Raw genomic sequence first — 14,439 nt, 5'->3', positions numbered from 1 at the left:
GAGTCAGCAGTTGACCCATTATAGGTGCTATGTGTTATTATTGACCCATTATAATGGCCATTTAATAAAGAGGTCAATAATTCACCCTCGTCGCTCACAGTGATAGTTCAACACTGCCTGGTTCACATTATTTAGGATATTAGAGGCTCAATTTAATGCAAAAAAATATATACATGTACAGTTCTTGTTCTCAGTCATTATCTCTCATTTCAGAAGACACACTGTGGAACAGAATGTCACTCTCCAGAGAAATGTCGCTAAGCTGGGACTTGGTCTTAAAAAGGAAATGCGTTCGTCTGCGCATATCCCTCTGCTGTTTTTGCTTCAGCTCTATGTAGGACCTGGAGAAAGTGTGGAAGATAGAAGTCACAGGGAAGGCCATCAGCAGAATTCCACTCAAAATGCTGCTTAGGGCCACCACCTGGCCAGGAATGCTTCTGGGAACCATATCTCCATAGCCTACCGTTGTCATGGTGATCACTGCCCACCAGTAACAGGCAGGTATGCTTGTGAAGTCTTGAGAGCCTGACATTTCGTTTTCAATGAGGTATAACAGAGGGGAGAAAAGCGCTATAGCCACACACAGGAAGAGCAGTAGTAGGCCAAACTCTCTGGTACAACGTCTCGCTGTGAGTCCTAGCGTCTGAAGGCCCAGGGAGTGTCTAGCAAGTCGCATCACGTATAAGATTCTCAAGGCCCGGAGGATACGTAGCACTAGGCCGACCTTGTCCAGGTAATTATTGCCAGACCCCGGCTTTTTATCGTCTGCTGAGGTGATGTCGACCAGCAAGGTGATGTAATAGGGTAGGATGGCAAAGATGTCAATGAGATTCAGGGGTGTTTTCAGGAAATCAAATTTGCTCCGTGCTTGGATGAAGCGCAGAGTGAATTCTAAGGAAAACCAAGCCACGCAAACGCTCTCCACAATGAAAATGTTGTAGCACATCTGTGAACACTCGCCCTGAAAAGAGAGAAGACAAAACAACACCGCTTTAAGTTAGAAGCACGTTTTCATGGTGTGGGTTTAGCATGGTCAGTGCTGGCTGGTAATCTGGTTGGCATACTGGTCTTGTCAAGGAATCAAGGGATCAACAAAATGAGGCCTTAAAGAGTAAGTAGCGGGCTTCCCACAAATATAGCGTTACACGTCCCCACGTGTTGCTACAACTGTTTAAATAACGTACCTGTCATTTTTCTTTCCGTTGTTTACATCCTGACAACTTTTTACACTTTTTATAACTTTAAAGTCTGTTTCAAAGCTATTTTCAAAATGGCTGCTCTAGTGCACTGATAGTGTAAGGATTATTGCCCACTGATAATCGCTCTTCCTGCAGTGATTTAGAGGACAGATCTCAAACCCCAGTGCACCAGAGCAGACATTTTTAGAACAGCTTTGAAGAGTCTTTATGACTTTAAAGTTATAAGTGTAAAAAGTTGTCAGGATGTTAACAATGAAAGAAAAAATACAGGTACATTATTTAAACAGTTGTAGCAAAACATTAATGAATCCAGCTACATTTTTTGGAACCCTGCTTCTCTTAAAGAGGGGGGTGACCTTACTAAGGTGTGCTGTAATCATGTAAATGTAATGGCCATGTTTTGTAGCTTTGTCTGTTTTTTTTTTTACATTTTTCTTACTGACTTTTTTATGATGTTTGCAACCATTCTTGGTTCTGTTGTTCAAATCAGTAATCCCTTTATGTATATTTGTTACCTCACTTCAGAACATCAGGCTTGAGCAGTCTTTTCGGGAGCACCTTTTGCTGGAATAGTTAGTAAGCATGGTGAATAACTAAGCAGAAACAACAATGGTGAATCATACAGAACCCACATGATAAGTGAAATGAAACTACTAGTACAATGCAGACGATATACATCTGGTATCACAGCCTCTATTAGCACGGTCCAATGTTAGATAAGGCAGTCCAAGATTAGGCCAATCGAGGTCTGTCATACGAGACAAGAGATTGCCGTTTCAAACTTACATTCTCTTCTTCTTCTCTCAGAGCCGGCATGGTGCTTATGGACAGGTTAACTGCAGTGATTGTCACAAACAGCACAGACAGACAGGCAAAGATTTTTCCAGGCAGCCCAGACTGTGGCCTCTCCACCATGTCTCGGAGTTTCCCCATGCAGTGCCCGAGCCTGGTCACTGGTGGAACCTCGCATGGTTGATCGGTCTCCGTCAACTCCTCCCTCTTGTACATCTCGTTGAACTCCTCGATTTTCTGGAGGTACTTCCTCTTGCAGCACCAGTCCAGACTGTCCTCCTCGATCCCCCAGTAGAGCAGCTCTTCTTGGAAAGACAAGGCGCACACCTCGCGGAGCATCCTCAGCTTTCCTACCCTCAAGAAGGTCATGATGGTCCGGAAGGCTCCTGGGTTCCGGTCGAAGAAGAACTCGTTGCAGGTTACGTCGTAGTCATCGCATAGGCTCATGATCTCATCAAAGTTGGTGCAGAACTTGAGCTGTCCAAGTCGGGTCAGAGGGAAGTCTTCTAAGGTGGTCCATGGCAGAAGATACTTGATCCCTCCTACGTTTATGATGGCGTGATGCTTCCGGTCTCCAGGGCGCACTGTGCTGTAGATGTCCTTCCCTGGGGAGATCAGCTGTGCTCTTTGGTAAAACGTTCCCTTGACGACCTCGCTCTCCGTGAAGGGGCGTTGGTTGATGGAGGTGTCCGAGGCACAGCTGAGAGCGCTGTAGTCGTAGTCAGAACCTTCTCCTGTCAGCAGAGTCATCTTGAGCCAGTTTTCACATCACTGGAGGACGATGTCGGCTAACAGAGTGCATCCTGTTGAATGAAGGCAGAAATGTAGAGTCATACTTTCAGTTAAACTCGCTTTGTGTCTGTTTGTGTGTGGCAGTGTGGCAGGGTGAAAGCCCTGCCAGTGCACAGGTGTGTGTGGAATATTGGGTGGCAGGGAGGGGGTTAAAAAGGGTGATCATGCATGTTAGTTTAGAATTGTGATGGTGAAGGAACGGTGCGGTGGTTTTGTGTGTTTGTTGTCTTTGTAGTTTTTGTAGTTTGTGTAAATATATGCGTGTGAGCGCTTGAACTGCAGCATTCCGGTCTCTGAGTCTCATTGCCGACACTACCCGATCACATCATGTTATAGATGTTATACAGGCTAGACCCAGCTTGTCTTTAAAGAGGAGCCAGCGCCATCTAGTGCACAGCTACAATGGATCAAGTTTCTTTTTGCATTGCTGGCAATACACAGCTGTGCACTAGATGACTTTTACTTCTACAAAGACACTTTGGCTGAACTAGTCTGGCTTACATACATGACCGGTAACTAGAACTAGAAGTAAACAAACCAAAAAAATTTAAATATTTGAGTAAGTGCAGCAAGAACCACTCAGAAGTACTTGACATCTGAAATGAGCAGCAGTAACATTTTGATATATTTCGCCTTTGTGCCCTTTGTGAAGGATTGTTATTTTCTTGTGCTACACAATAATTATATCTTGAACTTCTGCTTTCAAGACCCAGATAATGAGCTGTAAAAGGGTTCATTATATGTGAATGTACCAATGTAGGCTACTTTGGGGTTAATTGAACATGGTTGACAGCTATTACATAGTACAATTATTTTGTAGCAATTTAAAAATATGATGCACTTAGATGAACTCGTCTTGGATATTAAATGTCACAGTCATCTTTAATGTACTCTTCTTCTTGTTTAGACTCACTGTGTCTAAACAGTTTGTTGGTTTCAGTCATCACATCCTGGGAACTCATTACAGCTCTCACTCAATACTGCTTTCAGACATGTCTGATTGACAAGTACAGCAGGTACACCAGTGTAGCCCTTAACTTCCATTCATTACATACGTCTCAAATGTCCAGTTATAGTAAACTTGGATTTTTATTTTAAAACGTGACATATGGTACTACACTTGGCTAAAGTCTCTGTCTGCAAGCCTTGCTTTCAATTGTGTTGTACTTGTTTGATCATTTGACCAAGTGAGTGAAATTGTCCCCACCCATCAATGGCATCTTTCTTGTCATTAACCAACCAGCTGCTTCCACGATTGACTGACATGCCTTCTGCCAGTAACATGCTTTGACTCAGAAGACACTGCTGAGGTGATGGAAACAGATAACCCGAGAATAAGGTATAGCAACTGAGAGCTTCCTTTAACTAAAAATAGCACCAGACATCATGTTTTAAAATCAAAATACATGTGTGCTAAAACATGTTCTTCTTTCAAAACTCCACATTTGAGACCCAATAGAAGTGCAAAGCAGGTAAGATTGATGACATTACTTTGTTAGCTGCAATTACTTTTGGATGAAATACTTTGTGAAAGTGACCTTCAGAATGCTTGCCCTTGTAAAATACAGTCTAATCCATGTAATCAATGCTGTGCAACTAGGCAGTCAAATGAAAAACAATTAGACCCCACCACCGGCTTTTCCCAGGGCTGAATTATTCATCATATAAAACATAAGAATTTCTGGCAATGAGAAAACATTGTTTTCCCCAGAGAAGCTCAATCTTTTTAGTGGATTGCTCTCCCTCAGGGTACATACTAATTGCTTCTTGGACAACCCCTGTGTTTGAGTGTCTACAACCTTCACACTTAATTCAACACATTTATTTCCCTGCGTAAAAAAGGCAGTTATGGGTGTATTACTGGCTTGTAACAGGGGGAGGCCTGTACTGACTCTTCTGATGTATTCAAAGTGCTGCAGGAAGAGGGCAGCAGCCCGTCAATATTCGCCTGTCAGTCATGGCAGTGACACGGAGAGGTGGGAGAGAGGGGTGCAGGCTTTCCTTCCCTCTGAATGGCTGAGAGGCGGGTCTTGGGGGATTGCTAGCCCTATAAAATAACATTCTGCTGTTCCCTCAGGTCTGCCCCTTTGAGAGGAAAAAGACGTGCGGACGCACTGGTCCCAATCCTGAACAGGGCCGGGGAGGAAAACCCCAAAAGAAATAAAAGAGAAAAGGAAGAGAACAGGGTTAGCGGCGAAACCATGGGCAGACCCCATCAGTATTTGTTTTAGCAGTCTGAGGGAGTGGCGAGGGTAGGACGGAGACCCAGACCGTGCGGGTAGCGACGGTCGGGGTGAAGCTGCCGAGTGCAGCACCTTTTATTTGTAGTTTTTGAGCACCTGCGAGTGCGCCTATACTTTAGAACGGTACCACCCCTGGTATCTCTGTGGCTCTGTTTATCATTGGTGATAGGCAGACCACAGACAACAGCGCCCTCTGTGGGCCAAAATGTGGAACTGCCCCACTAAATAAAACTGGGCACCTGTGCGGTGCTGTCAAAATCATCTGTGTCTCCCGTGTGTCAGTGAATTACCCACCACCCTTCCACATGGCTTTATACCCCTAGTCTTACCTTCTGTGCTGAGTTTGAAGTAGTTAAGGTTGATGTCTTGTATTCTAGTCAGCACAGGTTTATAGTCTTCAAACCAGAGAGAATCGTTGCTTCCCTTCTCAGCACCTTCTTGAATTCGGGATTCAGCCTATTGATCACATTTGAAAAGCCTGATTTGGTCAAATGATAAGCAAATGCATTCATTCATTTGTAATCATACGTATGTCGGTGTTGGTGTAGGAACGTGGTGCTGTCTGTTGCTGTCCTGTTTATGTCCGTGAGTTTTTTGTATGAACCTTTTGTTTTGGCCCATGTGCCTGTTTATTTTGTTAATGTGTTTTTCTGTTTGTTTGTCTCCTGTACTGTGTGATTGAACATGCACGATAGCGTTTCACTGCAGCTTTCTTGTCTCTGAGTCTCTCTTCCTTTTCTTTTTCTCTCAACACTGTACTGCACCATATTGTCTATTCCAGCGTTTCTCTTGCGAGATTTGTTCAAACACTTTAATACTTCTAATTGCTAGTGTTTCCCCCACATACTTGCTTTAATGATTCACTTTCCTCATCCTTCCTAGGGATTATAGATTTGTTTGTTTACTTGTTTGTTTGTCGTCTGCCAATATTGCTTTCTGAGAGAGTAATTGTAGCCCTGTCCCCATCGGATGCTGTCTCCACGGTAACACCGTGCCAGTACCAGATAGGACAGGATGCCGAGAAGGAACGGTGCTGGCAAGGCATGGCACAGCACGGAATGTAAAACATGTGGTGGGTACGATGTGTCACGGTAAGCAAAGCGTGTGAGTGCCATGCCAGCACAGTGTCACACAGTGTCATGGAAACCAGCTGCTATTGAGAGGACAACTGAACACTGTTGTAAACAACTGTAGACACTCAAAGTGCATAGTCTGCCTCAATGACATGCCAGACGTTAATGGAACTTAACTAAGAAACCGAAGCCACTATCTTGAAGAGTTAAGACTTTATGATCCGCAAAACAGAGCCACCTTAAAACGGCAACCAAGTCAGAGGTCAAAGTAAACGGTTTGATTTTCCACAACGCTGGAAATATGAAGTCAGCTTCTATTATGGTTCTTCAGATATAGTAGTCACCACAGCAGGGTTTAAACAAGTAAAGCACCACTGCTTCATACACAATTAAACCTCAGGAAAAAGTTAATAGCAATGACCTACATGCACAGTATGTACATGTATAAATACAAGTGTGACAGGTACACGTGTATCAGAGCCATACATGAAGACATACAGACAGGCATGTTCTTATAATCTCATATTCTGATGCTCTCAGGAACTCAGGATAGAGAATGTCCTGACCAAGTCTATTCACAATTGGTTCTCTAGATATATGTAAAAGTCTAAAGTGTGAGATACGTACGGCTGCTGTCTCCAGAATATTCATTTCCATCATTCCCAGATTGTGAAGGAAAGGTGGCAACAAGACAGGGGTCCCAGGAGAAAGGGGGTGTGCAAGGACTAGTTAAAAATCATGTAACCCAAACTGTTTCGGAGACATACAACTGTTACCTCTAATGACAACACAGTACGAGGGCGAGTGTTCTAGCAATATGCCCCATCTTTTTATTAGTCTTTGTAATTGCTTCTCCACATGTTTCCAAACCACTGACGTGCTCAGCTCCAGCACAGACGCCTGGGTGAGCTGTAATGTGTTATTTTCAGAACCCCGAACAGTCCACTCAATCCGAGCGATGAAGGGGCCTTTGTGCTTCAGGACATCTGCTCTCAGCGGGTGTGCTCTTGCAGGAAAATAGTGTCATAAACTGGAGTGGCCCTCATGTCTGCAGCTCTGGCTTCAGTGATTTCGTTATCAGCCTGGGTGGTAATTACGATGGCTCCACTGACATCATTCCTCACCTGCACACAGCTTCAGGGGACTGACATTTTGCACATGATGCAGATAATCGAATCGAGCATTGCTAGAGAAATGAAGGCCCCAAGAATCTAATAAATAATACCACATGTCACTACTTCTGATTAAGACTTGTGTTACTGCACTAACAAGTTTATAAGTGCCTCTGTGACCACATTAGAACTCTCAGAATCGTTTCTAAATTTCCAGCACACCAGGTATAACCATTAAAGGTAGAATACTCAGGTCATAGAAAATTAAATAATTTTCTTACCCACACATCATTCATGTCTATAATTATTATATTGGGTCAGTTCCTTCAAACATATTTTAAAAAGTTTGATCCCAGCATGGCTTATTGTTAAGAATATAATAAAAATGGAAACCAAATGAACTAAAATAATTTGTTCTATGTGGTATTTCTTACTGTTATCCAGTAGGAGTGTTGCAGGGGGACAGGTTAATGGTTACACTCAGGTGTACCAGGTTAGACATGATTCTGAGAGCGCTACTGGCTTGAGTTTAAAAAAGCTACCTGGAAGTGATGACTGAAACAAACAATTACACAATGTGAATTTAAATAACTGAAAGAGTGCATTAGTTAAGATAAATGTGCTTTTTCATACCACTGCTGCTTGACAGCCCAGGAACATGTGTATAATATCTTGTCACTTTGAATTGGAACTGTAATTCAGAGAGACCGGAGGAAAGTTTCAGCAGCATATCTGAATCATTTTCCTAGTGTGAAAATATACTTGATTCAGTTACTGTGTAAGCAATCTAATATTGTTTGATTATTACTGTTTGAAAAATGTCTTAAGTCTACAAAATACTAACAAATGGTGAGACAACATTACACAGGACTTATTAACTTGGGAAATGCATGCGTTTGCTGGGTAAGGATTATCAACAACATTCTTATCATTTTCTACTCACGTTGAAGATGTCATTCATTTTTGTTTCAGTCAAACGCAATTGCTAATTAATAAAGTAATATATGTTATAATTCTTAACAGTTGTTTACTTAGCTAATACTTTGTGATCTTTTCCAGTCATTCCCTTCTGTAAACTCCAGTTCACTCACATTCTGATACAGTGGAACGTCGCATATCCGACCATCACATAACCGCCCTGATCAATAAACCGCCTCGCTAAATAAATAAATATTAAACGTAGACTATGAGAGTAATGGCATTGGCAGCAAATGCAGCGTCCGCGATGGAAACAGAAAGAAAGCGTTATAGTAATCAACCTTTCGGTGCGTTCCTCTTTAAGAGAGGCGGGCTACACCAATACACCAGTCGAGACATTTTTTTTTTTTATGTGTTTATATGGTGAAGCGCACGCTTGCAGATATTGGCAGCGTGTTGTTGCAGCTTTTAAATGCACTTGAATTAAACAAAGCAAGCCTCATAAACGCAATGCCGTTTGTTTAAAATAGCCGAAGCAACATTAAAACCGAGCTGCTTATCGGCTATTGGCAATATCAAGAAAGAGCGCAAAATACCGTGACAGAGATATTAAGAAAGCAGAACCAGTGAGGCAGGGAATTCTAGTTAAGAAAGACGCCATCAGTTGCAGGTTACTGTAAATTGACGTTTGTTTTGTATTTATTTATTTATTTATTTATTTTAAAAAAGCTTTGGGTGGAGATGGCTTATAGCAAACAGCATAGCAACACTGTGTATTTGCATTCTAGTTTATGTTTGCTTACTTTTAAAGCAAAAAATGTTCCCATGTTTAAAGCAGTTTGCGTGTTGTTTTTGTTCACTAATTTTTATGGATGTGTAAATGCTTTTTCTATAGATGTTCGCAAATCCGACTTTTTCACATATCCGCCTATACCCCAGTCCACAGGGGGTCGGATATGCGGCGTTGTACTATACTTTAAACTAAATTGTAGCAAACACCACTCTACAACGCCCCCTGCTGGCCAGCTGCCAGTGAGTGCAAGAGGACACCCACAGGGCTGGCCTTTGTCCTCCAGGGGGGGCTAACAGCTTGCCAAATCCGCTGTTGAACTCCAGGATGTAAAGAATGGCTCGGTAGTTACTTATTATATTTACGGCTTCTGTTTATCGGTGTTTATTTTTTTCCTTTTTCCTGTGTTTATTTTTAAAATAATTTTCAGATGGCCAAAATTCTGTTTTCTTCTGTCTGAAAAGTGTATTGACTGGTTCTTTTTCATATTGCCCACAATTGTTGTTCTGGAGCTGTGAGAACGGCTCAAATCAAATAACAGCACAGATGGCAATCACAGTGCGGGCTGTACCTCAACAAAATATAGTAAGCTGCTCCATGAACGCGCTTAGTGGAGACATTCTTTATCGTTTCATTCGGTTTCATTCTTTATCGTTTCCGGGGTGTTTAATCAGTGTTTGTCGGTTAAAACCTAAAACCAGAAACTATAACGCTTTACCTGTAATTGGTAGTTAAAACGATAAGAAGAAAGATGATTAATGAGGGTCTTCTATTCAGATCCATTTAGAACCAAACATAGGCTCCATTAATGAATCTGTATATGGGTGTTAATAGCGTACAGTGAAAGTCAATGTATTTCATATTCAAGGTTTCTGTACTGTATTTTCCATATACAATGCTATACACAATTTTGCTGTAATTTATTAAGTGACGGAGAGCTTCTATGAAGGATTTTCTGAATAGTTACACACATCCCCACAATATGTTAATGTTTAAACATTTGAACGTGTTTAATACTCAAGTTTAAAGTTTTAGGAAATGAAACGGAAAATAACAACCCTAGCTCTTTATAGAACCCAAACACAAAAGGACCTGGCTCTAGATAAAACACCTGCAGGAATCCTCTCTCCTAGAATACTGGGGTAGCAAAAATATTTTATAATGGGCCCTATTCACAAAACTTTAGGGCTTTTCTTTTAAGGAAGGTTTTGTTAGTTTTTTGAATGCCCCAATTTGATTAATTAATCAAGTTTGCCTCTCATAAAACACATTCAACTGTTTTAGAGAAGGTTAGAAGTGTATTTATGTTTTTGAAAGTGCTGTTTAACCTAAGAGAATGTATGTAAACACCCTTCAAAAAACACTCCTTAAAAAAGTAATTTAGTTGAATACTTCACATCTTAATACAGCAATATGTTATACAAGTAATATAGTTTTGGGCAGTCTTTAACCACTTTAAGTTATGATAGAATTTAAGTTTGTATATAGCAAACTTAAATACAGGGCTTTCTGTGTAAACTACTAGTAGTTTTAATTTGGTGGCTGTGTGGTCCAGTGGTTAAAGAAAAGGGCTTGTAACCAGAAGGTCCCCGGTTCAAATCCCACCTCAGCCACTGACTCATTGTGTGACCCTGAGCAAGTCACTTAACCTCCTTGTGCTCCATCTTTCGGGTGAGACGTACTTGTAAGTGACTCTGCAGCTGATGCATAGTTCACACACCCTAGTCTCTGTAAGTCACCTTGGATAAAGGTGTCTGCTAAATAAACAAAAAAAAACAAAAATTAAGAAGATTCTTGCAAAGCATTTAATTCAAACTACTATACTAGAAAGACACGTTTAGATAACATTGTTGCTACATAGTTGTATTGACGTTTTATCTTAAAGAGTCACTACATTACAGAATTGGAAACTTTTTTGAAGAAACCCTTATCTTTGCATGCTATTAATGTTTCACAAGAAAAAACTAAAACAATAATGCCTGTATTGAGAATGACAGAGACGTCAGGCCACCACACTCCCCAGATCTCAATCCAACTGAGCATGACAGAGACGCCAGGCCTCCACACTCCCCAGATCTCAATCCAACTGAGCATGACAGAGACGTCAGGCCACCACACGCCCCAGATCTCAATCCAACTGAGCATGACAGAGACGTCAGGCTACCACACTCCCCAGATCTCAATCCAATTGAGCATGACAGAGACGTCAGGGCACCACAATCCCCAGATCTCAATCCAACTGAGCATGACAGAGACGTCAGGCCACCACAATCCCCAGATCTCAATCCATCTGAGCATGACAGAGACGTCAGGCCACCACACGCCCCAGATCTCAATCCAATTGAGCATGACAGAGACGTCAGGCCACCACACTCCCCAGATCTCAATCCAATTGAGCATGACAGAGACACCAGGCCTCCACACTCCCTAGATCTCAATCCAGTTGAGCATGAGAGAGAGGCCAGGCCTCCACACTCCCCAGATCTCAATCCAATTGAGCATGACAGAGACGCCAGGCCACCACACTCCCCAGATCTCAATCCAACTGAGCAAGAGAGAGACTTCAGGGCACCACAATCCCCAGATCTCAATCCATCTGAGCATGACAGAGACGTCAGGCCACCACACTCCCCAGATCTCAATCCAATTAAGCATGACAGAGACGCCAGGCCTCCACACTCCCCAGATCTCAATGCAGTTGAGCATGCTTGGGATGAGCGTGAATAACATTCCTCTGCCTACCACTCAGCACCAGTTGCATCAGAAGGATTCCCTCAAGACACCCTCCAGCACCTTGTGGAGTCTATGCCACATTGTGTCAAGGCTGTGATCAGAGCAAACAGTGACCAAACCAATACAGGTCCAGCTCCTCAAAGAGAATTAACTAATTTAGCTTTATAAAGTCGAATGAAACCTGCTCTATAATGTTACATAACATATTGAATTACATACCGCATTGTAGTTTTCCACGTACTTAACAAAAAGCTGACAAAAATGGAAAAACGTGACATTTCAAAACATGAAATACTGTACTACTATTATGGTGTTCGGTATACTTTTGCGATATAACTTTGTAGTTTGTTTAATAACATGATGTTAAATAAAATATCTAAATTATGTTCATATAGTTTTTAAAAAAAAAATTATGTCTCAATCCTAAAATTCTAGCTGATTTAAGGATGTTACTCATATGAAAAAAAGATGCACCTGTTTTAGGTATTTATTTATTTTTAAATGGTGTTTTTGTTGACATCATTTTACAGACCAAGCTTGTAATGTAAAGAGATCATACAATAGAAACCCTATAATATATCATTTAAATGCAGTTATATTTTAGCAAGGCAAATAAAGCAGTGCAATAGTAATTACCAAGCTCTAACATTAAATTCTCACCTGCAGCTTGTTCTGGGAATGTGATTTATTTAAACACTTCTATGTATATCTCTGTATCTATATTTTTATACTGTATAACTGGTGAGCATTACATTAAATATACAATACATATAGGATATGCTACACTGATTTACACCTGCCGGTTCTTTAGATTAGTTAGCATTTGAAACCCATGACCCGCATCTTCACAACAAGGTTACATCCTCAGTGTTGCACGAAGGAGGACTTGTCGTTTCAAAGGTTAGAAATAAATTAAAATACAACGTTGGAGTGTGTGTGTGTATATATATATATATATATATATATATATATATATATATATATATAATATTTCAGTTTTCTCTGTCGAGTTTATGAAAAGTGTTGCTCTTGCTTGAACAATATTTATAAATTTCAGCTCGCCTACCACTAGTAGTAGAGATCTTTAAAATGTAAAATATAATATTTATCTTATCTGTTTTAATCTAAACTGTACTGTACAGTGATTGAAAACCATAGCATATCGGAATCGCGTGTATTGTATTGTGTAACACAAATATATAATGCATGCAATAAAGTTAAACAAAAAAAAAAGTGCTATCTGAAAAATAACCAAACTAAAATGTGAAATATACATCAATTGGAATAATTATGCAAAATGTGTAAGAAACGTTCAGCTTTTAAAATAATCCCCTTGCTAAACAAAACTGCACTTACTGTGTAAAGGCATATTTCTTCTGGACTTGTGTCCGGAGGTTGATCTGGGCTGAATATCCCGGCTACATCGGCAGAGCTCCTATCTGATGCACTGCGTGTACTTTCAGTCGGGTTCGCTGCGCAGCTGAACAAAGGTGTCCAAGAAGATTCAACTACGAAGTTGATTATCACAGGCAACAGGCTACCGGATAATCAAGACTCTGCGTTCTGACATCACCGGTATGTGCTGTTATTCTAAAAGCGTTTGAGATAAATCCATAGCAACCCGAGGCCGGCAAACTGAGAATTCCCGCTAAAATGGTAATAATCACTCAGCGCTGACACTCATGAATCAGCGGGTTATATTTATCTCAAGTTTCTCAATCACATTCAAGTGGGCCGCTGCTGGCTAACTCGCTGATGTTTATGAATGCTTTTGTAGAAATTAATGTGAATGATTTTCATCAGACATACTGCAGCTATGACCAACAGTTTTGCATCACCCTATAGAATTAACTCATTTTGCTTCAAGTCGAATGAAACCTGCTGAATAACGTTATCATATTGAATTACACACCGCTTTGTAGTTTTCCATATGCTTAACGAAAAACTGAAAAGATTGAAAAATGTGACATTTCGAAATCTAACATGAAATACTGTACATTTCTGGTAGACTTTTGCGATATAATTTTGTAGTTTCTTTGATTACATGGTGTTAAATAACATCTAAATTATGTACACACACACACACACACACACACACACACACACACACACACACACACACACACACACACACACACACACACACACACACACACACGTATATATATATTTTTAATTATATCTCACTCCTAAATTTATAGGTGATACAAAACGTTTGGCCATAGCTGTATACTGTACACGTTTGTACTAAAGGCATATTTTGCCAAAGAGATATAGCAAGTTGCATTATGTATCAAGGCTATCAGGTTCAAGCTGCTATGGGGTGCAACAAGAGTAAGGTCTGTCCAAACAACACCAAACAGATGTTTATTAAGAAAACGAATTTTGATTAACAAATAAAATATACCATGAATAGAAAGAAAACAACATTTTGAGATTTCAGTAGATTGTATAAGGAAGCACCTGCCAACCAAGCACCTATGATCAGTCCTCTGTCAAAGTCTGTCAGATCTGTTGTCTAGCTGTCTCTTTGTGACTGAAACTCCAGTCAGGGAGATGCACCTTTTATATATTACATGTGACATTTCTATTCTATTTCTATTCATTACAGCTTCCAGAGTACTGATCAGCGATTACAATTGTGATAACTGATCTGCAGAGGGTGTGCTATTACTGAATTGTAATACACAAACACTAGCGTTCAGGACCCCAACTGTATCTTCTTCAGGTGTAAGTACAAACTGAATTGTTTTTTTCAGATCTTATAGTGCAGACACTCATGCATCA

General features: G+C 40.7%; 1 protein-coding gene across 2 annotated transcripts; it reads right to left on the bottom strand.

Moving 5' to 3' along the window:
* Window positions 1-13,127, bottom strand: LOC117433746 (potassium voltage-gated channel subfamily G member 1-like). Of its 2 annotated transcripts, XM_059004383.1 has the most exons (4): window positions 13,009-13,127; window positions 5,356-5,482; window positions 1,986-2,794; window positions 1-961 (listed from the first exon to the last, which is right to left on the bottom strand). In XM_059004383.1, the coding sequence occupies exons 3-4, from the start codon at window positions 2,739-2,741 to the stop codon at window positions 191-193; spliced, it is 1,527 nt and encodes a 508-aa protein (XP_058860366.1). In that variant the 5' UTR covers window positions 2,742-2,794; window positions 5,356-5,482; window positions 13,009-13,127; the 3' UTR covers window positions 1-190. The 2 variants fall into 2 exon arrangements, with proteins under 2 accessions (XP_058860366.1, XP_058860365.1); XM_059004382.1 differs by lacking the exon at window positions 5,356-5,482 and having other exon boundaries at window positions 13,009-13,120.
* Between the last annotated feature and the right edge of the window lie 1,312 nt (window positions 13,128-14,439).

The sequence above is a fragment of the Acipenser ruthenus genome, chromosome 29 (genome assembly GCF_902713425.1).
Source record: "Acipenser ruthenus chromosome 29, fAciRut3.2 maternal haplotype, whole genome shotgun sequence".
Lineage (NCBI taxonomy): Eukaryota > Metazoa > Chordata > Actinopteri > Acipenseriformes > Acipenseridae > Acipenser > Acipenser ruthenus.
This window is presented reverse-complemented; position numbering and strand designations above follow the sequence as displayed.